The sequence below is a fragment of the Ranitomeya imitator genome, chromosome 2 (assembly GCF_032444005.1).
Source record: "Ranitomeya imitator isolate aRanImi1 chromosome 2, aRanImi1.pri, whole genome shotgun sequence".
NCBI lineage: Eukaryota > Metazoa > Chordata > Amphibia > Anura > Dendrobatidae > Ranitomeya > Ranitomeya imitator.
Window position 1 is genome coordinate 43,698,395 of NC_091283.1, and position 23,676 is coordinate 43,722,070.

General features: G+C 43.6%; 1 protein-coding gene across 3 annotated transcripts in view; it reads right to left on the reverse strand.

Moving 5' to 3' along the window:
* Nucleotides 1-23,676, reverse strand: part of LOC138661703 (uncharacterized) — a 45,161-nt gene that overhangs the window by 5,547 nt on the left and 15,938 nt on the right. For 2 of the 3 annotated variants that reach the window (XM_069746565.1, XM_069746567.1), the window contains exons 2-9: nt 11,283-12,923; nt 10,885-11,035; nt 10,625-10,810; nt 10,403-10,540; nt 8,352-8,546; nt 7,796-8,018; nt 7,501-7,706; nt 6,181-6,244 (exon numbers count right to left, since the gene is read on the reverse strand). In XM_069746565.1, coding sequence (XP_069602666.1) covers nt 6,181-6,244; nt 7,501-7,706; nt 7,796-8,018; nt 8,352-8,546; nt 10,403-10,540; nt 10,625-10,810; nt 10,885-11,035; nt 11,283-12,901 — 2,782 coding nt within the window. In that variant the 5' untranslated portion in view covers nt 12,902-12,923. Of the gene's footprint in view, nt 1-6,180; nt 6,245-7,500; nt 7,707-7,795; nt 8,019-8,351; nt 8,547-10,402; nt 10,541-10,624; nt 10,811-10,884; nt 11,036-11,282; nt 12,924-15,442; nt 15,562-23,676 lie in introns of those variants that run through there. The other variant, XM_069746566.1, reaches the window with a different exon arrangement.

The following is a 23,676-nucleotide window of genomic DNA, read 5'->3' on the forward strand; positions in this document are numbered from 1 at the left end:
TGAAGTCCAAACGGCATATAGACATACTGGAACAGACCTTCCGGTGTAGCAAATGCCGTCTTCTCTCTGGCCGCCTCGGCCAGAGGAATCTGCCAGTACCCCTTTGTTAAATCCAGGGTCGTAATGTATCGGGCTTTACCAAGCCGGTCGATCAACTCATCGACCCGGGGCATAGGGTACGCATCAAATTTAGAAACTGCATTCAGTTTCCTAAAGTCATTACAAAACCGGATGGAGCCATCCGGTTTAGGTATCAACACAATTGGACTGGACCAGGCGCTGTGTGACTCCTCAATGACTCCTAAGTCCAACATTGCCATCACTTCCCGGGAGACGGCTTCACGGCGGGCTTCCGGAATCCGGTAGGGCTTCACATGAACAGGCTCTGTGACAATCTCATGTTTCACCAACTTAGTCCGGCCAGGTTTTTCGGAGAAAAACTGTCGGTTCTGTAACAAAAATTGCATAACCTCAGATTTTTGTCGTTCTGAGAGAGTCTCAGCAACCTGCACCTCTGGTACAGTAGGTGAACAAACCGGACGGGGCAGATCCGCCGTTAGGGCAGAGCGGTCTTTCCAGGATTTTATCAGATTCACATGATAAATCTGTTCCGGTTTTCTCTTACCCGGCTGGTACACTTTATAGTTCACTTCACCAACTCTTTCTCGGACCTCAAATGGGCCCTGCCATTTCGCCAGGAATTTACTATCCACCGTAGGGATTAGGACCAACACCCTATCGCCGGGTGCAAATGTACGGACCTTAGCGCCTCTATCATAACTTTGCCTCTGGGCTCCATGGGCCTGTAACATATGGTCCCTAACAATGGGCATGACAGCGGCAATACGATCCTGCATTTGTGTTACATGGTCGATCACCGTTTTAAAGGGAGTGACTTGACCTTCCCAGGTTTCTTTTGCGACGTCCAGCAGTCCCCGGGGACGACGGGCGTACAACAGTTCGAAAGGCGAAAACCCTGTGGAAGACTGGGGAACTTCCCTAATGGCAAACAGCAAATAGGGTAACAAGTAATCCCAGTTCTTCCCATCTTTGTATATCGCCTTCCGGAGCATCTGTTTTAAGGTTTTGTTGAAGCGCTCAACCAGGCCATCTGTTTGAGGGTGATAGACAGACGTACGCAACGGGTCTATTTGTAAGAGCCTGCAGAGCTCCTTCATTACCCTCGACATAAAGGGAGTCCCCTGGTCGGTGAGTATCTGTTTTGGAATTCCCACCCGACTAAACACTTGTACCAATTCCTTGGCGATCGTCTTGGTAGCTGTGTTACGCAAAGGGATGGCTTCCGGGTAACGAGTGGCATAGTCCATGATGACGAGGATATGTTGGTGCCCACGTGCGGATCGGGGAAGGGGCCCAACCAAATCCATCCCAATTCTCTCAAAAGGGACCCCGATGATAGGAAGGGGTACCAAAGGGCTACGGAACTGAGATTTAGGGGCCGCAATTTGGCACTCTGGACAGGACTCACAATAGTTACGCACATCACAATGTATTCCAGGCCACACAAAACAATGCAATATCCTTTCTGTGGTTTTCTGTACCCCCAGATGCCCCCCCATTATATGTCCGTGGGCCAAATCCAGTACCTTCCGCCGATAAGGTTTGGGTACCACTAACCGTTGCACTGTGTCTTCCCCTTTTTTTTCTACCTGGTAGAGCAAATCATTTTCAAGAACCATATACGGGTACGCTAGCCTAGTGTCAGGTTCTACAGGTACCCCATCTATCATTTTTACATTTTTCCTAGCCGGAGTTAGGGTAGGATCTTTCATTTGCTCGCTGTGGAAGTCATCCACCTGGACTCCCAAATCTGGCAGGCAGGGTGCCGGATGGCTATCTGCCACCGCCTCTCGCTGGGGTTCCTCAGTTTCCTCCGTTTCCCCCGCCATGATGGAAAAGGGGTACGGAAGGTTAGATTCACCAACCTCCCCAGCAACATCTTCCTGTGGGGTCTCCTCTAGGGACTCGGGACCTCCAGATGGCATGGGAGAAGATTCACGGGTACAGCTACCGTGAAGGAGCAACTGATTCTCCCACAACTGCCAGAAATAGGGAAAATCCCTGCCCAGGATTACATCCTGTAACAATGCGGGGACGAGTCCCACTTTGTGCTGCACTGACCCATAGGGAGTAGAAATCCATATGACCGCTGTTAAGTACGAGCGGGTGTCACCATGCACACACGTCACAGAAAACTTGTCAGACGGACCAGATGGAAGTGCCACCAGACTAGCTTTCACCAGAGTCACCACACTTCCAGAGTCTAGTAATGCCACAACATTTTTCCCATCAACAGATAATTCACACAGGTTTTTTGCTGTATCATTTTGACCCGCATTCACACTCACTAGCTGTGTAACCAAAGACATGCGTTTTCTAGAGTCTATAACGTCGCACTGCATGGGTTCAGCGGTAACAGGACAGTTCGCAGAAACATGACCCTTCTCATGGCAGCAGAAACACCTAACAGGTCCCCTACTGAGACCACCGTCCAATACTCTTGGTATCGGAGTGCAACCATTTCTTTGTCAAGTAGATCAGATCGAACATCTGAGACCGCGCCGGTTTATCTTGCTGGTATGTCCACTGATGTACCTCTGTGCACGGACAGCCGTCGTCACACCCAGCCGGGCCAGGATCTCAGCTTTCAGCTTCTCAAAGTCCTGAGCGACCTCCGGGTCCAAATCATGGTAAGCTTTTTGGGCCTCGCCGGAGAGAAACGGGGCAATCAAATCGGCCCATCGTGCCTTCGGCCACTTCTCTCTCAATGCCGTCCGCTCAAACGTTGTCAGGTATGCCTCGACGTCATCTTCTGCAGTCAGCTTTTGCCAGTATCGACTCACATGGATCCTTCTGGACTCTGCTTCCGGGTCAGCACCAGGCGCTGCGCCACCTGTTGGAGAAGTTGGCGGTCTGCAACCGTCATGTCCACTAACTCCTTCAGCTGTGCGGCCATCAAGCGATTAGCTTCGTGCTGTGCGGCAGTGGCCTGCTGCTGTACGGCAGTGGACTGTACTAAGGCTTTCACCACGTCTTCCATGCTGTCGCCTGTGCCACGGTATGCCCGCGTTCTCCACCACAATGTGACAAAACACTCTGGGATCGCCTTTGCTGGGGTCAAAGGACACGTGGTTTGTGCATTGAATCTGAGGCGTACAGCAGGTTTCTGAGCAGGCTGACCTCAGGTCAGATTTATTAACGTGAAAGCAACACAAAAAACAAAACATAAAAATAAATCCTAGCCTGTCTGGCACTAACTAAACAAATACGTTGCTATCTCAACAACTGGGGGGGCTTCTCCCACCCAGCTAACATCACACAATTCTTGAGCAGAGCTCTTCACTCACGTTTGTCTCACACAGGCAGGCAATCTGTGTGCCCCAGGCAGACACTGGAAACACCCAGCTGGTCATCTTTTATTCCTGCAATCATTAACCCATTTGCACCCTGAAGATACTGAGTGGCCTAATTCACATAGGACAAACACCTGGGCGAGATATATCTGCCTCCAACTACCACACCAGCATGAGTCTTACAATACATTGTGGCAAACTGCAGACTAGTTTTTTTATGTCTCTGTGTCAGAAGTGGGGTCCTCCTGGTTCTCCTGCCATAGTGTTTCACTTCATTCAAATATCGATCGATAGTTTGTGCCTTAGCCTGCAGGACAGCTTGAATTTCCTTGGATTTTGACTGGGGCCTTATCCACCATGCAGAATATCTTGTGTTACAACCTTTCATCAATTTTTCTTTGCTGTCGACATCCAGTGAGATTAGCTACAGTGCCATGGGTTGTAAACTTCTAGATTATGTTGAGCATCGTGGACAAAGAAACATCAAGATCTCTGAAGATGGACTTGTAACCTTGAGACTGTTGATATTTTTCAACAATTTTAGTTCTCAAGTCCTCAGACAGTTCTCTTCTCTTTCTGTTTTCCATGCTTAGTGTGGCACACACAGACACAAAATGCAAAGACTTAGTCAACTTCTCCCTTTTTTATCTTATTTCAGGTGCGATTTTCCTATTACCCACCCCTGTTACTTGCCACAGGTGAGTTTAAATGAGCTTCACATTCTTAAAACAAAGTTGTTTACCCACAATTTTGGAAAGGACTAATTTGCCTCTATTTTCTCAGGTTTTTTTTGCTGTTCCAATACAAACAAAGAAGAAACATGTGTATAATAAAACATGCGTAATTGGAATAATTTTCTGGGAGAATTGGAGTATTTACTCCATTTTCAGGAACAATTTCAATTGTGTCAACACTTTCAGCCAAGACTGACTGTATGTATGTATGTATGTATGTATGTATGTATGTATGTGTATATATATATATATATATATATATATATATATATTATACACACATATATATATATATATATATATATATATATATATATATACACACAGTACAAAAATTATGGACACACCCTCCCATTCAAAGATTTTTCTGTATTTTCATGACTATGAAAATTGTACATTCACACTGAAGGCATCAAAACTATGAATTAACACATGTGGAACTGTATACTTCACAAAAAAGTGTAAAAGAAGTGAAATTATGTCTTATATTCTAGGTTCTTCAAAAAAGCCACCTTTTGCTTTGATGACTGCTTTGCACACTCTTGGCATTCTCTTGATGAGCTTCAAGAGGTAGTAACCGGGAATGGTCTTCCAACAATCTTGAAGGAGTTCCCAGAGATGCTTAGCACTTGTTGGCCCTTTTGCCTTCACTCTGCGGTCCAGCTCACCCCAAACCATCTCAATTGGGGTCAGGTCTGGTGACTGTGGAAGCCAGGTCATCTGGCGTAGCACCCCATCACTCTCCTTCTTGGTCAAATAGCCCTTACACAGCCTGGAGGTGTGTTTGGGGTAATTGTCCTGTTGAAAAATAAATGATGGTCTAACTAAACGCCAACCGGATGGAATAGCATGCCGCTGCAAGATGCTGTGGTAGCCATGCTGGTTCAGTATGCCTTCAATTTTGAATAAATCCCCAAAAGTGTCACCAGTAAAGCACCCCCACACCATCACTCACACCTCCTCCTCCATGCTTTACGGTCGGAACCAGGCATGTAGAGTCCATCCGTTCACCTTTTCTGCGTCGCACAAAGACACGGTGGTTGGAACCAAAGATCTCAGATTTGGACTCATCAGACCAATGCACAGATATCCACTGGTCTAATGTCCATTCCTTGTGTTCTTTAGCCCAAACAAGTCTCTTCTGCTTGTTGCCTGTCCTTAGCAGTGGTTTCCTAGCAGCTATTTTACCATGAAGGCCTGCTGCACAAAGTCTCCTCTTAACAGTTGTTGTAGAGATGTGTCTGCTGCTAGACCTCTGTGTGGCGTTGACCTGGCCTCTAATCGGAGCTGCTGTTAACCTGCGATTTCTGAGGCTGGTGACTCGGATAAACTTATCCTCAGAAGCAGAGGTGACTCTTGGTCTTCCTTTCCTGGGGCGGTCCTCATGTGAGCCAGTTTCTTTGTAGCACTTGATGGTTTTTGCCACTGCACTTGGGGACACTTTCAACATTTGCCCAATTTTTCAGATTGACTGACCTTCATTTTTTAAAGTAATGATGGCCACTCGTTTTTTTTTTGCTTAGCTGCTTTTTTCTTGCCATAATACAAATTCTAACAGTCTATTCAGTAGGACTATCAGCTGTGTATCCACCAGACTTCTGCTCAACACAACTGATGGTCCCAACCCCACTTATAAGGCAAGAAATCCCACTTCTTAAACCTGACAGGGCACACCTGTGAAGTGACAAGCATTCCCGGTGACAACCTCTTGAAACTCATCAAGAGAATGCCAAGAGTGTGCAAAGCAGTCATCAAAGCAAAAGGTGGCTACTTTGAAGAACCTAGAATATAAGACATAATTTCAGTTGTTTCACGCTTTTTTTTGTTAAGTATATAATTCCACATGTGTTAATTTATAGTTTTGATGCCTTCAGTGTGAATGTACAATTTTCATAGTCATGAAAATACAGAATAATCTTTAAATGAGAAGGTGTGTTCAAACTTTTGGCCTGTACTGTATACATAAATATATCTGTGCTGTCTGAATGATATAAACATCAGGAGAAGCTACTGCTTGGTGGATAAACCCCATGATGTCCAACGACAGATCTTCATGCTTGTAGGACACTCACCAGAACATGGGATCACGTCATGTCCCGTGCCCGTTTCCAGTGGCAGCAGAGAACTGTGCCGCGCCTATAGGGATAGAATGGTGCACGCTATATTTCAGAATTTGTACAAGGTAAGCAAAGCAAATTTGTAAAGTCATTGAATATTTCATGCAGTTGTGGATGTGGCAAGGGGTCCAATTATCATTATAACATATGCAACCACTATGGCTATGCAACTGTTTTCCCTAGACGCTCAGGTCAGATATGCTAATCGGGGTTGAAGTAACTACTTTGTCAGGTTTGAAGATTAATGTGACGGTGGTTATTGATTTGGGACATGAGATCCCCTATGCATCAAATGTGCCCAATCTTGTGAAACCAGAGTTTGAGACAGAGCAGATCTCCACAACACTGGCTTCCAGGTCCTGGAATCGATAACAAGGTGTCTTTTGATTGTGGTTGAGTAGAAAAAAGGAAGGAGAGAATGATATGCAGTTCTTAGTGATGGAGAAAGTTATTCTCCATACTTTCCACCAGAAAGCAGCATGAAATCTAAGACAATTTTCAACAATGTGCCCCAGGGATATTGAGTATCATCCTGTATAATTTAGAATGTAGTCAATCCCATTTGGAAAGCAATTAGTGACCTACAACCGACTAGAGATAGAGAACCATGTGCTGAGCTGTAGATTCTGAAGATCTGGACATCAGGAAAGAACATGTCCCTCTAGCAATTTAGTAGGAAGACAAAAACATGGCATAAATGAACTATAATGTATGTCTCGATGAAGGCATAATGTGAAAGAAGATATTTTGGGGAGAAGAAAAGTTGAAAGATGGGACAAAGAAGTAAAAAAAATGATGGAGTTGGTTTGCTCTCCAAACACCAAAGGGACATGGATTTACGATGTACGTGCTCTCGAAAAAGAGCTAAGAATTGGGTGGCTTTGAAGTAACCAGGTCTAAACCACCATTGGAAGACAGAGTCCTCAAGGATGGAAATGATGGTGGGGTGTTTCAAAATAAGGGCTAGAAAGTAGGGACAAAGGTAAAGGCAACTTGTTGAGAAAAACCCAGTTGGGAGTATTATTGGGAATAAGCCACTGACAGACACATCCGGCAGCAGGTTATCGCCCCTAAGAACAAAAGGACTGGATGCTGAATTTCCACACGCCGGACCATTCTTTTCCCCAACATCATCTATTGGGGGAAATTCATGAGGTCTGGATATATATGAGATGGTCAGCCGTTCCAGCAAAATTGACATAAGTCTAATGTGTTCACATTAAGGCCCATTGAGGTCCTAAGAATATGCCAACAAAGAGACACGATGGTACTTACTGATGCATTTTCAATCTGTACTTGGCCATGAATCTGTTCTTGACTCCATTCGAAATGACAAGTGTCCCAGAGTGAAGGATGGTCATTGCCGATATCTTCCAAAGTTTCCTTGGCTTCTTGTCTTCTCATGTTGGAATGCGTAATACCGGAGTATGAGCTGAGACTGCTCCGAGATCCCTCACTCCTCTGGGGAAGCTTCCAGGGTGCTGGGATAAGAATGGCACTAAAATTGTTAATCTGAATCATAGATAAAAGGGCTATCAGACTAGACGAGTTCATACAAATGTTTGCATACCGGAGGTGGCGGTGTAGAAAGATTCTTGGCCATCATGAGAACTAGATCTTCCAACATCACCTAATGGGTCCCACTCCAGGTCAACAGGCAATGCTGAACTGGTTACAGGAACATTAACTGGGCTAAATAGGTCTCCATCTTCTATGTCCAGATCTAAAAACACATCTGAAGAGCCCGATGATAAATGCTCTATGGCTCCATCCAAGATGTCATCTTCAAATACCTTCAAGAGAAAATTAAGAATTCTACTGATACCGTCTGCTGCAATGCTCTGTATATCTGCCACATCTCTGTCTACCATCTTACCCATGGACTATATTCTGACTACAATCTAACTTTAGCACCTTTCATAATCTGAACCTCCCATTTTTCAGTCTTGGATATTTCTCTTGTGCTGCATCATTTCTCTGGAATGCACTATCCCAGACAGTCAGGTTAATTCCCAACATTCATATTTCAGAGACATCTAAAAATGCATTTTTCCTCTGAACCTGATCCCTTCATTCAGTGCTGTCCCTCATACTTCTCACTTACGGTATACTGGATGCTCACGTACCAGTTTGGTGCTCACAAGTCTCTTCTGCAACCGAGAGAGGCGAATATAGATCTGTTGGCAGTACGAGCCTAGTTCTGTCATTTCCACCTCTAGGTCCGCAGCATCCAGAGGATCACTATTATCTATTAACTGGTCTCCTCGCTCTAGAAGACCTTCCACCCTCTTCATGTTGTTCCAAACATCCTCCTGGAAGGCCTAGAAATGATTTATTGATTCAAGCTGCAATATTTATACTGGCATACGCCCGATATAAGGCAATGTTGAAATTACATGTTATTATAGGATCGATGAATTATCAATAGTATAGATATTATTAAAAAAAAATTGAACATGTTTTAGGCTAAAACCAGTAAATAGTGTGAAATTAATTGTTTTATATAACATTTTTACAACAGTTATGATCTGGCAGAAAATACTTTATTTATTAGATTTAGGGGATGGCCATGGAATCAACACTGGTGCCATTTTATGTTATCTGAGTTGCAGGGGCTATATGTAAAGAAGAGCAAATTAATTCACGAGACTCTGTTCCAGCAGTCGGGTCAGTATTCAGGGAGCCCTGAGAACAGCTTCCTACCTGCCGGCATATTCGCCTCCTCTTTGACCCACACACACACACACATCGCCGGCCAGCTAATTACAAAAGGAGCCAAAAGTGCCAATAGGCAACAGCAATACAATATAGACCTAAGTCCTGACAATCGATTTGCTCATCTCTAGTGATATGAGAATAGCAAAAAAAAGAATTAGCTTTTTTGTTAGTGCTGTTGTGATCCAGCTACCCAAACTGCTCTTTTTGATCCTCTATTATTCCAAAACACAATCCTGTTTGGCCTCAATTTTCCGACCCCTGACTTGTTTTAATACATATTTCTAGCTTTTAGGTTTCTGCACCCTGGCTCTGCCAGATCGGTTACCGGACACTTGCCATAAATCATCATGGTCCCATCACTTTCCCAGTAGAACACTTGATTCCATCATTACCAATCACTGCCAGATTAATTACAATCGATCCTTATTAGTGATGAGGGAATATACTCGTTACCCGAGATTTCCAGAGCACGCTCGGGTGACCTCTGAGTATTTTTTAGTACTCGGAGATTTAGTTTTTTTCGCCGCAACTGGATGATTTACAGCTAGTACCCAGCCTAAGAACATGTGGGGGTTGCCTGGTTGCTAGGGAATCCCACATGTAATCAAGCTGGCTAGTAGCTGTAAATCATCCAGCTGCGGCAAAAAAAACTAAATCTCCGAGCACTAAAAAATACTCGGAGGACACCTGGGCGTGCTTGAGAAATCTTGAGTAACAAGTATATTCGCTCATCACTAAACCTTATCATTCAACACTTCCCGGTATGTTTGTGGCGACTTTCCTACTGTCTTGGCCCACAGCAAACAAAGCTCCAACCACTCCGTCTGATGTTATCCAGAAAGTAGGTCACTGCACCAGCTTAGGACACCTAAGTCCTGGGACCAGGTGAACACTCCAACCCTAACCAAAGTCATAGGATAGGTTGTGGACGGTGAACTGTGACATTGGGGTAATTCATTCCCTGGATGTGGAGGGATCAGATACCGTCATTTTAATTTTTCTAAATACTTGAAAATACCTAACTGTGTAATATATCCTATCAGAGAAATCGGCTTCTTTCTCCTCATGGACTGATCTTTCACTCTCAATTCTTGGATAAAACCTGTATTCAGTGAAATTATATTTTCAAATTACTGAAATAGGCGATGACAGTTGGTGCTTGTAAAATTCTATGGAGGGAGGAGCTAGAGGCTGCAAGTTCTCCTGAAACGACAGTTACAGTTCTCTATGGAACTTTATGAAAACCAGCTGTCATTTCCTATTTCAGTAATGGGAAAATCTGTGTTCACCGAGGACACATTTTACTTGTAAATTGAGAATTTTTAGAATAAAGATGTAACTTAGGATGGAAGTTTTTCTCCTTATCACACCATCCATCAATACGATAAGGTGGACATATTGGATGCTTTTCTGTAACCTTGAACATACACTGACATCACCATTGCCTTGCTCTCATTACCTTTAGTTGTTGTATTTTTTCTGTGGAGTTGCCCCCATAGATATACTCCACATTGGATAATTCTAGGTCCATCTCTGTCAAACATAGTTTCATCTCATCCTGGTCAATTTCAAAGTCTTCCCTCTGCTGGACTTTGGTCTATGGGAGAATTACGGAAAATCAGTGGTTGCATCTTCCTGAATTCTTCTGTTGACTTCCTTCCTTGCCAAAATTTTGACCTACCTTCAATGTCCCGTGTAATGTTTCCGCCTCCCCCTGAAGGCTGTGCCAGAGTGTGTTGACTTCCTGCATCCTACTCCGGAGGACCCTGGGAAGCAACGTCTGCTGTGGGGTCTGTGTGAGTCTCCAGTATTGTCTGTTTAGAGACTCCAGGTCTAATAATTTCTCCCGTATTTCTGCCATTATAACCTAGGAGGAAGAGAATATAAGTTGTAAAATGTTTATTGGGTAAACTATGGACAACCAAATTTGGTGCTCATTACCTCGTACTTCCTTAACGCCAGCTTGGCTTCTTGGTGAAGTGTCATGTATGGGTTTTCTTGAGATGTAGCCACCTGAACAATCTGTAGCCAGTCCTCAAAACGAGAAAGCGAGTCTAGAAAGTGTTCACAAACTTGTCGGTCTTGACTCATGCTAGACAGAAGATGGGAATAGAAGATAAATGAAAGAAACCATTGAGATGGAAAATATTGAAATGCCCTCAATTATGGTATCCATCTTTGCCACCCATCACAGACATGCCTGGCACCCCCTTTCCATGACTCTGGAACAAGTCCTGCATAGATTCTCAATACTCATACCAAATAGGAAGGGACCACCCTTTGTCCACCGGTCACATTGCCTGTATGATATGGACATCCTTGACCATGGTGTCACTCACCGTACTTTATTTTCCAGTGATGCATTGCAAACGTCACATTCTTGGACTCGGTTCCCATCTTCAGATAACGGAAGATACTTGGGTGTTGTTCCAGAAGAGAAGGCATGAAGACACATATGGAGTATTTCGGGATGCTTTTCATGTGAATTGGTGGCTACATCATAGTATGTAGAGTTGGGACACACAGAGTCTTGAGCAGGAGGAGTGTTACAAGAAGGAAAATTCAATGCTTTACTATTGGCCGAAGAGTCAACAGAGTTGGGAAGAGAGCAGCCGCAAGTGGAGTCCGGAGACAAATGATCACTATAATGCCCATTGAGAGGTAGATGGTCAATGATTAGATCATCATTGTTGGAAATCACATCAATCTGAGAAAAAGTCGTAGACTGAAATCTTTGGATATGCCATGGAGTGAGAAGGTCAACATTCGTGTTGTTTTGGTCAATGGAAGTACATTTTCCACATGGGTGGGTTTTAGCGTTCACATGAAGGGAAGTAACACCATTGTTGAGAGTGATGATGATTGACTGATCTAAATAGTTCAGTGATTGCACAGGATGTGGCCTTTGTTGTGGATTAGAAAAAGGTGCTCCAGAATGATTAAGAGTCGAATGGTCAACACTAGAAGAAATGAGGTCCTCATTGTTGACTGGAGAAATTGGAAGATAAGAATGAAGATAAGGTGAAGAACTCTCAGGGTGGAAGTCAGTGGCCAATTCACAAGTGCAGATGCAGGGAATACCAGCAGTCGAAATAGAGGGGTCAGAAGAAGAATCATTAGACAGGGATTTGCTATGTTGTTCCTGAGTGATTTTGACATGTTGGTCAGCTGGCTGAAAGTTGAGTGTTGATGTAGGGGACCAACCATGTGCAGATACTATAGAGTTTTCAGATATAGATATAGGCAAGAAGTCAATGGGGTCTTCCATAGGGAGTATATCATAGCAAGAGGAAGACTCCAGAGGAGATATAAGGTAGTTGTTAGATCTAGATGTAGAAGATCCATTTATTTGAGGTATATTGGGACATTGAGGGTGTTCAGAAAGGGATTTACAGCTTTGAGGCGATAGAGAAGAATATGTCAGTTTTGACATGGATGTACAATGAGATAGACAGGAGCAGTTTTCAGGTGACATTGAGGAAAATGAGGCAGGTTGTGACGCAGAAGAACAATTCATAGAAGATAAGCCATTGAAAGGTAGCAATGGGTAATTCTCAATCTGGGATTCAGAACTGTAGGTCATCGTGGAGAAGCTGTGGTCCAGTATGGAAGAACGGTGATCAGGTGATCTGGAGGAACAAGCAGTTTGGGACCTAGAAGAAAAGTTCTCACAAGGTGTCAAGGAGAAATATTCAGTTTGGGAGGGAATGCTTGGTGGTGAGACAAAAGAAGCAAGTTCAGACGAAGAAGAACAATCCTGAGGAGCCATGGAAGAAGAGTTGGGGGATGCCGGAGAGGAGGAGTTAGATTTGATTACTAATGAGATATTCTCATGAGAAGAAACGGAAGTGTAACTTATTACAGGGAAAGAAGAGAGAACAGATAGATCTGAAGATGACGGGCAACCAGGGTGGGGGAAAGAGGGACAACTCTTCGAGATAATGTCTTCTTCTCTCATGACTCCATAATGTGGGATCTTCCTGTGTGAACAATAAAAAAAAAAAGTCCAGTTAAGTATAATAACTCTTTAAGGCTACGTTCACATTAGCGTTGCGCCGCCGTGCGTTGGCGACGCAACGCGCGACGCACGCTAAAACGCGCGCAAAAACGCGCGCGTTTTGCGACGCGTGCGTCGTTTTCCAACGAAAATCGGACGCACAGAAAATGCTACATGTAGCGTTTTCTTGCGTCCGACGCTAGCGTCGGAAACGACGCACGTGGCGAAAAACGCCACCAAAACGACGCACGCGTCCCCTATGTTAAACATAGGGGCGCGTCGCCGCTGCGTCGCCGCTGCGTCGCCGGCGCAACAGCGACGCACATTGGCGGAACGCCAATGTGAACGTAGCCTAAGCACTGAGGACTTTTGACATGTCACAAAAACAGTCCAGAAGTTTTTTTTATTGATGGGGCCAAGTCCTCACCTTTCTGTAAGCAGAAAGGGCATCAGAGCGCTCCTTTGAGACACAAGAAGAACGTCTAGACTTTCTAGACAGCCCATCTTCAGGCTCGATGGAGAACAGTACTGTATTTCTGCCCTTCCATTGGGGGTCTTAGCGACCGGACCCCATCAATCAATGCTGCTGATATGACAGCAATGCTGCTGTTCTCTATGACATTCCCAAATGTAGTAAATCACATGGGGTAATATTATTATATCCATCACATATCCTCATTGTCATGGTTTATAGCGTCTCACATATACAGTAAATAGGTCAGAAAATTGCTAGAAGTTTTCACACCTGCAGAAAATATGTTGCAGGTCTTCGTGTGTAGCCTGTAGCTTTGTTAAATGATTGGCGGGTGTCTATTAACGAATTGGTATTAATTATTTTTTAATTTTTCATATTTTTCTTTTACTTTATTTTCACGTGATTGCGGCAGTCGATGCACACAGAGGGCTCTTATGAGATCGGGAAAGCAAAAATAGTAAAATAAATACGTAGTTAAAATAAAAAGTTTTCGTCCTAATAGTTAAGCCCCAACCCACAGTTGCTCAATCTCCCATGCAGCCATTTCTCTATAGAAGGGATTAGCAACCTTCAAACTGTTCCGATACTACAAGTCCCAGCGTTTCCTAACGGCTACAGGCAGACAGACGGCTGTCTGGCCATGTTGAGAGTGGTAGATTTAAGACAAAAGTTGCTTACGCCCGTCACTGTAAAATAAAATCCATTATTGTCATCTCCGCATACAGTTTCTGCATACAGCTCCATAATAACTCTGTATGCAGTGTGCTCTCGAGCTCCCTCTAGTGGTGGCTGTAGGTAGATATCATAAAGTCACTTTATTGCTGAGGATTTGGGAGCTGTATATCACAAAATCAGAACTTCAATCACAAAAAAAAATAAAAATTAAGAAATGTATTAGGACCAACCTATGTAATTGAGGCAGCACTATCACTGGTATCCCTAAGGTACAAATGGGACATCCACACCATGTAATCATCTCTAAGAACTACACACAATGAACACAAGGCTTATTTTAGGGTACAGTAATTATCGTATCATAGTAACATACATAGTAACATAGTTAGTAAGGCCGAAAAAAGACATTTGTCCATCCAGTTCAGCCTATATTCCATCATAATAAATCCCCAGATCTACGTCCTTCTACAGAACCTAATTGTATGATACAATATTGTTCTGCTCCAGGAAGACATCCAGGCCTCTCTTGAACCCCTCGACTGAGTTCGCCATCACCACCTCCTCAGGCAAGCAATTCCAGATTCTCACTGCCCTAACAGTAAAGAATCCTCTTCTATGTTGGTGGAAAAACCTTCTCTCCTCCAGACGCAAAGAATGCCCCCTTGTGCCCGTCACCTTCCTTGGTATAAACAGATCCTCAGCGAGATATTTGTATTGTCCCCTTATATACTTATACATGGTTATTAGATCGCCCCTCAGTCGTCTTTTTTCTAGACTAAATAATCCTAATTTCGCTAATCTATCTGGGTATTGTAGTTCTCCCATCCCCTTTATTAATTTTGTTGCCCTCCTTTGTACTCTCTCTAGTTCCATTATATCCTTCCTGAGCACCGGTGCCCAAAACTGGACACAGTACTCCATGTGCGGTCTAACTAGGGATTTGTACAGAGGCAGTATAATGCTCTCATCATGTGTATCCAGACCTCTTTTAATGCACCCCATGATCCTGTTTGCCTTGGCAGCTGCTGCCTGGCACTGGCTGCTCCAGGTAAGTTTATCAAGATCTTATATTTACAGAACATGATTATAATTATTACAGGGATAATTGGGTGTTATATTGTGACTATATTTGACCTTTGAAGGCACATACAGATGTTATGTATAGCCCCGGCTATCTGGCGCCCTCTGCTGGTAGGGCTTACATTATCATGATACCAGTACCACCACATCGGGGCAACAACATGCTAAAAATCCTAAATAATATGGATGAATAGAGAATACCACGGATGTATAGTAGCCCCACTACGTGTTTAGCCCCCCACACCTTCTCCATGTGCCCATCTTACACATACCCGAATTGTGGAAGTCACCCCTGCTTACGGGTGTAATACCCAGGGTGGTGCCGGTCATCCGTGCGGGAGGCGAGAGATTTCCACGTGGACACTGCGGTGATGCGCTGTGAGGTTTCAGTTAGACTGCGGCCAAAGTCCAGAGTAACGTTTCCCTGACACCGCACCAAAGCAAACAACATTACAACCAAACACGGCACTGCTCTGCCCGCGCCTCCTGCGCTCGCTGACCTAGAAATAGTGGACACTACTCCCAGGGAGGAGACGAGCACTCACCATGTGCACACCGACAACACATCACACAGAACGCTACATCCACGGTGTCCTCAGACCATGCAGCTGACAGTTTGGATGGGGGTCAGTTTAGGGATGGAAAAGCTGGGCAATTGCCTAGGGCCCCTCTTTTCTAAGGTGTCCCCGGGGTCTGGACACTGAAGAGCCACCTGAGAGTTGTGAATGTAAACGTTCATTGCCACAGACCACCAGGGCCTTGACAACTAGGCCTGTCACTAATTTGTCATTCTATCTTCGTATTGTTTGGAGAATAAATGGAAGTATAGTGTGAGTACTATATGGCGGTGTTATCTAGGTGCATTGAGTATTGTGTAGGCACTATATGGCAGAGCTATTTGGGTACTATATGGCAGTATTATGTAGGTTCTATATGGCAGTATTATGTAGATAGATACTATATGGCAGCATTATGCAAGTACTATATGGCAGTATTATTATTATTATTATTATACATTTTTATAACGCCATTTATTCCATGGCGCTTTACATGTGAACGGGGTAAATATAGACAAGTACTATAAACATGAGTAAAACCAGGCACACACAAGTACAGGAGGAGAGAGGACCCTGCCCGTGAGGGCTCACAGGCTACAGGGGATGGGTGAGGATACACTTGTATATGGCAGTATTATTTAGGTTCTAAATGGCAGTATTATGTAGGAAGTGTATGACAGTATTTAGGTTTTATATGACAGTATTATGAAGGCAATATATAGTAGTATTATTTAGGTTCTATATGGCAGTGTTATGAAGACAGTATATGGCAGTATTATTTAGGTTCTATACGACAGTGTTATGTAGGTAGTATATGGCAGTGTTAAGTAGGTTCTATATGGCAGTATCATGTAGGTAGTGTAGGGCAGTATTTAGGTTTATATGGCAGTATTATTTAGGTTCTATACGACAGTGTTTAGAAGGCAGTATATAGTAGTATTATGTAGGTTCTATATGGCAGTATCATGTAGGTAGTGTATGGCAGTATTTGGGTTTTATATGGTAGTATTATTTAGGTTCTATGTGACAGTGTTATGAAGGCAGTATATAGTAGTATTATTTATGTTCTATATGTCAGTGTTATGTAGGTAATATATGGCAGTATTATTTAGGTTCTATATGGCAGCGTTATGTAGGTAGTATATGGCAGTGTTAAGTAGGTTCTATATGGCAGTATCATGTAGGTAGTGTAGGGCAGTATTTAGGTTTATATGGCAGTATTATTTAGGTTCTATACGACAGTGTTTAGAAGGCAGTATATAGTAGTATTATTTAGGTTCTATATGGCAGTATCATGTAGGTAGTGTATGGCAGTATTTGGGTTTTATATGGTAGTATTTAGGTTCTATGTGACAGTGTTATGAAGGCAGTATATAGTAGTATTATTTATGTTCTATATGTCAGTGTTATGTAGGTAATATATGGCAGTATTATTTAGGTTCTATATGGCAGCGTTATGTAGGTAGTATATTGCAGTGTTAAGTAGGTTCTATATGGCAGTGTTATGTGTACTATACGGAAACATTATTTATGTACTATATTGCAGTATTATTTGGCTGCTGTAAGTCACTATTATGTAGGTACTACATGGAAGTGTTATGCAGATATGATATACTACCTGGCAGTGTTGTATAGCAAAGCTATCTTGGTACTATATATCAGTATTATGTAGGTTCTACATTGCAGAATTATGCATGTGATATATTGCAGTATTAAGTTGTTACGACATTATTACATAGATACTATATAGCAATATTAAGTAGATTCTATAGAACAGTGTTATGTAGGCACTACATAGCAGTGTTATATAGATACTGTAAGGCATTGTTATGTAGGTACTATATAACAGAATTATTTATGTCCTATATTGCAGTAATATTCGGATGCTGGATGGCAGTATTATATAGGTACTATATTGAAGTACTAAGTAACTTCTATATGGAATTGTTATGTGGGCACTATATGACAGCATTATGTATATATTATATTGCAGCAATATATAGGTACTATACGGCAGTATTATGTCGATACGGTATGGCAGTATTATGTAGGTAGTTATATGGCAGTAGTGTGTAGATACTACATGGCAGCGTTATGCAGGCACTATATGGTAGTATTATGCAGGTACTATATTGCAGGTTTTTTAATGCTGTATGACAGTATTATGTAGGTGCCATATGGCAGTTTTATGTATCTACTATATGGCAGAATTATTTATGTATGTATTCATTATTTATTAATTGGCAGTATTATGTAGATGTGGTATGGCAAAATTATGTAGACACTGTATAGCAGTATTACGTCGTCATATATGGCAGTATTATGCAAGTACTATATGCAGATACTATATAGCAGAAATGTGAATGTGGGGTGAATAGTTTTGATTACTACGGTATCTAAGAAAATGGTAATAACCCATGAACAGAACTGTCAATGAGAACATATCGGGACCAGATTTTATCACGTGTGGCCTAAGCTGTGTGCCAGTGCAATAAGACAGGTGATTACCATTACTAAACCAGGGATTCAAGCTTCAGGAGGCTAATTTGCATATTCCAGGTGCCTTCTGGGAGAAGCGAAGTCTCCCTAAGCTAGAAGATCGTTGGGTACAGCCGGGACCAGCTGCTTCGAAAGCATCACCAAACCAGGGATTCAAGCTTCAGGAGGCTAATTTGCATATTCCAGGTGCCTTCTGGGAGAAGCGAAGTCTCCCTAAGCTAGAAGATCGTTGGGTACAGCTGGGACCAGCTGCTTCGAAAGCATCACCAAACCAGGGATTCAAGCTTCAGGAGGCTAATTTGCATATTCCAGGTGCCTTCTGGGAGAAGCGAAGTCTCCCTAAGCTAGAAGATCGTTGGGTACAGCCGGGACCAGCTGCTTCGAAAGCATCACCAAACCAGGGATTCAAGCTTCAGGAGGCTAATTTGCATATTCCAGGTGCCTTCTGGGAGAAGCGAAGTCTCCCTAAGCTAGAAGATCGTTGGGTACAGCCGGGACCAGCTGCTTCGAAAGCATCACCAAACCAGGGATTCAAGCTTCAGGAGGCTAATTTGCATATTCCAGGTGCCTTCTGGGAGAAGCGAAGTCTCCCTAAGCTAGAAGATCGTTGGGTACAGCCGGGACCAGCTGCTTCGAAAGCATCACCAAACCAGGGATTCAAGCTTCAGGAGGCTAATTTGCATATTCCAGGTGCCTTCTGGGAGAAGCGAAGTCTCCCTAAGGCTGGTTTCACACTTGCGTTTTTGTCTGCTGCGTTTTTTTTCAAAAAAACGCATGCGTTTTTTTTTCCTATATTTAACATTGAAAACGCATGCGTTTTTTTGTGTATGCGTTTGGTCGCGTTTTGCAACGCATGCGTTTTTTTACTGCATGCGTTTTTTTTTCTAAAATGCTACTTGTAGTATTTTTAGAAGCGTTTTTTGGACCAAAAAAAACGCATGCGTTTTCATGCGTTTTTTTTGTGTCAAAAAATGCATTGGAGTCAATGGGGACGCATGCGTTTTTTGGTGCATGCGTTTTTTGCGTTAAAAAACGCATGCGTTTTTTTATTAAAAACACTGAAAACACACTAATATGCCACCACCCAACGTAAAGGTGATAAAGGGATCCTAACCCTACCCCTAACCCTAACCCTACCCCTAACCCTAACCCTAAGGGATCCTAACCCTACCCCTAACCCTAACCCTACCCCTACCCCTAACCCTAAGGGATCCTAACCCTACCCCTAACCCTAACCCTACCCCTAACCCTAAGGGATCCTAACCCTACCCCTAACCCTACCCCTAACCCTAACCCCTTTATGGTTAGGGGTAGGGTTAGGGTTAGGGGTAGGGTTAGGATCCCTTAGGGTTAGGGGTAGGGTTAGGGGTAGGGTTAGGGTTAGGGGTAGGGTTAGGATCCCTTAGGGTTAGGGGTAGGGTTAGGGTTAGGGGTAGGGTTAGGATCCCTTAGGGTTAGGGTTAGGGGTAGGGTTAGGGTTAGGGGTAGGGTTAGGGTTAGGATCTCTTTAGGGTTAGGGTTATGATCCCTACCCCTAACCCTACCCCTACCCCTAACCCTAACTATTTCTGTTTATAGTGGGTTTTTAACTTTTTTTTAATGATTGGCAGCTGTCACACATTTCTCAGCATGCGTTTAAAAAACGCAAACGCATGAAAAAACGCATGTAAACGCGGTAAAACGCCGCATTTTTTACACCACATGCAAAAACGCATGCGTCAAAAAAACGCAGCGTTTGCATGCGTTTACATGCGTTTTTTCACCATGCGTTTTTTTGCGTTTTTTACCGCAAAAACGCACCCAAAAAAACGCAAATGTGAAACCAGCCTAAGCTAGAAGATCGTTGGGTACAGCCGGGACCAGCTGCTTCGAAAGCATCACCAAACCAGGGATTCAAGCTTCAGGAGGCTAATTTGCATATTCCAGGTGCCTTCTGGGAGAAGCGAAGTCTCCCTAAGCTAGAAGATCGTTGGGTACAGCCGGGACCAGCTGCTTCGAAAGCATCACCAAACCAGGGATTCAAGCTTCAGGAGGCTAATTTGCATATTCCAGGTGCCTTCTGGGAGAAGCGAAGTCTCCCTAAGCTAGAAGATCGTTGGGTACAGCCGGGACCAGCTGCTTCGAAAGCATCACCAAACCAGGGATTCAAGCTTCAGGAGGCTAATTTGCATATTCCAGGTGCCTTCTGGGAGAAGCGAAGTCTCCCTAAGCTAGAAGATCGTTGGGTACAGCCGGGACCAGCTGCTTCGAAAGCATCACCAAACCAGGGATTCAAGCTTCAGGAGGCTAATTTGCATATTCCAGGTGCCTTCTGGGAGAAGCGAAGTCTCCCTAAGCTAGAAGATCGTTGGGTACAGCCGGGACCAGCTGCTTCGAAAGCATCACCAAACCAGGGATTCAAGCTTCAGGAGGCTAATTTGCATATTCCAGGTGCCTTCTGGGAGAAGCGAAGTCTCCCTAAGCTAGAAGATCGTTGGGTACAGCCGGGACCAGCTGCTTCGAAAGCATCACCAAACCAGGGATTCAAGCTTCAGGAGGCTAATTTGCATATTCCAGGTGCCTTCTGGGAGAAGCGAAGTCTCCCTAAGCTAGAAGATCGTTGGGTACAGCCGGGACCAGCTGCTTCGAAAGCATCACCAAACCAGGGATTCAAGCTTCAGGAGGCTAATTTGCATATTCCAGGTGCCTTCTGGGAGAAGCGAAGTCTCCCTAAGCTAGAAGATCGTTGGGTACAGCCGGGACCAGCTGCTTCGAAAGCATCACCAAACCAGGGATTCAAGCTTCAGGAGGCTAATTTGCATATTCCAGGTGCCTTCTGGGAGAAGCGAAGTCTCCCTAAGCTAGAAGATCGTTGGGTACAGCCGGGACCAGCTGCTTCGAAAGCATCACCAAACCAGGGATTCAAGCTTCAGGAGGCTAATTTGCATATTCCAGGTGCCTTCTGGGAGAAGCGAAGTCTCCCTAAGCTAGAAGATCGTTGGGTACAGCCGGGACCAGCTGCTTCGAAAGCATCACCAAACCAGGGATTCAAGCTTCAGGAGGCTAATTTGCATATTCCAGGTGCCTTCTGGGAGAAGCGAAGTCTCCCTAAGCTAGAAGATCGTTGGGTACAGCCGGGACCAGCTGCTTCGAAAGCATCACCAAACCGCGCGCCGTAAGGCGCGCGAATTTTTGCCTGTAGGACATTATTGCAAGAGAGCTTGGCTGAGTAGATTACACAAGAAGGAAAACACACAGCAAGTCAGCAGGATCTAGGAGCAACATGGCAGATGTTACAACCTACATGGTGAGCTGCAGCATGTGCTACATGTTCACAGATCGACCAGAAGAAGAATCCAATTTCACCTGTCAGAAGTGTAGACTAGTGGCCCTTTTAGAAGAAAAGGTGCGGGGTCTGGAAGAAAGAATAGCAACTTTGAAACTCATCAAAGAGAATGAAGACTTTCTAGACAGAACAGAAGCATCTCTACTGGTCACAGAAGGTGAAAAAAGTGTCAGAGAACCTCCAAAAGCAGATGAGTGGAAGCATGTGACCAAAAGAAGCAAGAAGACCATGGAGAAATCACCAACCACACAACTGAAGAACCGATATCAAATCTTTGTAGAGGATGAAGATGGCACACCTAAGAATGAAGCAATACCAGCAAGCAAAAAAGAAAAGGGCACACAGCAACAAGTGACAGCAAAAAGTACAGCCAAGAAGCAACGAAGAGTGGTGGTGGTGGGAGACTCACTACTGAGAGGCACAGAAGCAGCCATCTGCAGACCGGACATAACTGCAAGAGAAGTATGCTGCCTTCCAGGTGCAAGACGATGGTGCAGACAACAAGGATTTGGATTCCTGGACCACGGTGTGAATTACTGGTATGATGGACTCCTCGCCAGAGACGGACTACACCTCAACAAACCTGGGAAACACACATTCGCCAGAAGACTCGCTACACTCATCAGGAGGGCGTTAAACTAGAAGAAGAGGGGACGGGAAGAAAAACATTAGACTCGAACAAAGACGACCCAGGAAAACATACTCAGAAGGGAGGTAAGAACATTTCTAAAACAATCCACAGTGAGGAGATTGGAACAAAACAAAATCCTCTAAACTGCATGCTCGCAAACGCCAGAAGCCTGACAAACAAGATGGAAGAACTAGAAGCAGAAATATCTACAGGTAACTTTGACATAGTGGGAATAACCGAGACATGGTTAGATGAAAGCTATGACTGGGCAGTTAACTTACAGGGTTACAGTCTGTTTAGAAAGGATCGTAAAAATCGGAGAGGAGGAGGGGTTTGTCTCTATGTAAAGTCTTGTCTAAAGTCCACTTTAAGGGAGGATATTAGCGAAGGGAATGAGGATGTCGAGTCCATATGGGTTGAAATTCATGGAGGGAAAAATGGTAACAAAATTCTCATTGGGGTCTGTTACAAACCCCCAAATATAACAGAAAGCATGGAAAGTCTACTTCTAAAGCAGATAGATGAAGCTGCAACCCATAATGAGGTCCTGGTTATGGGGGACTTTAACTACCCGGATATTAACTGGGAAACAGAAACCTGTGAAACCCATAAAGGCAACAGGTTTCTGCTAATAACCAAGAAAAATTATCTTTCACAATTGGTGCAGAATCCAACCAGAGGAGCAGCACTTTTAGACCTAATACTATCTAATAGACCTGACAGAATAACAAATCTGCAGGTGGTTGGGCATTTAGGAAATAGCGACCACAATATTGTGCAGTTTCACCTGTCTTTCACTAGGGGGACTTGTCAGGGAGTCACAAAAACACTGAACTTTAGGAAGGCAAAGTTTGAACAGCTTAGAGATGCCCTTAATCTGGTAGACTGGGACAATATCCTCAGAAATGAGAATACAGATAATAAATGGGAAATGTTTAAGAACATCCTAAATAGGCAGTGTAAGCGGTTTATACCTTGTGGGAATAAAAGGACTAGAAATAGGAAAAACCCAATGTGGCTAAACAAAGAAGTAAGACAGGCAATTAACAGTAAAAAAAAAGCATTTGCACTACTAAAGCAGGATGGCACCATTGAAGCTCTAAAAAACTATAGGGAGAAAAATACTTTATCTAAAAAACTAATTAAAGCTGCCAAAAAGGAAACAGAGAAGCACATTGCTAAGGAGAGTAAAACTAATCCCAAACTGTTCTTCAACTATATTAATAGTAAAAGAATAAAAACTGAAAATGTAGGCCCCTTAAAAAATAGTGAGGAAAGAATGGTTGTAGATGACGAGGAAAAAGCTAACATATTAAACACCTTCTTCTCCACGGTATTCACGGTGGAAAATGAAATGCTAGGTGAAATCCCAAGAAACAATGAAAACCCTATATTAAGGGTCACCAATCTAACCCAAGAAGAGGTGCGAAACCGGCTAAATAAGATTAAAATAGATAAATCTCCGGGTCCGGATGGCATACACCCACGAGTACT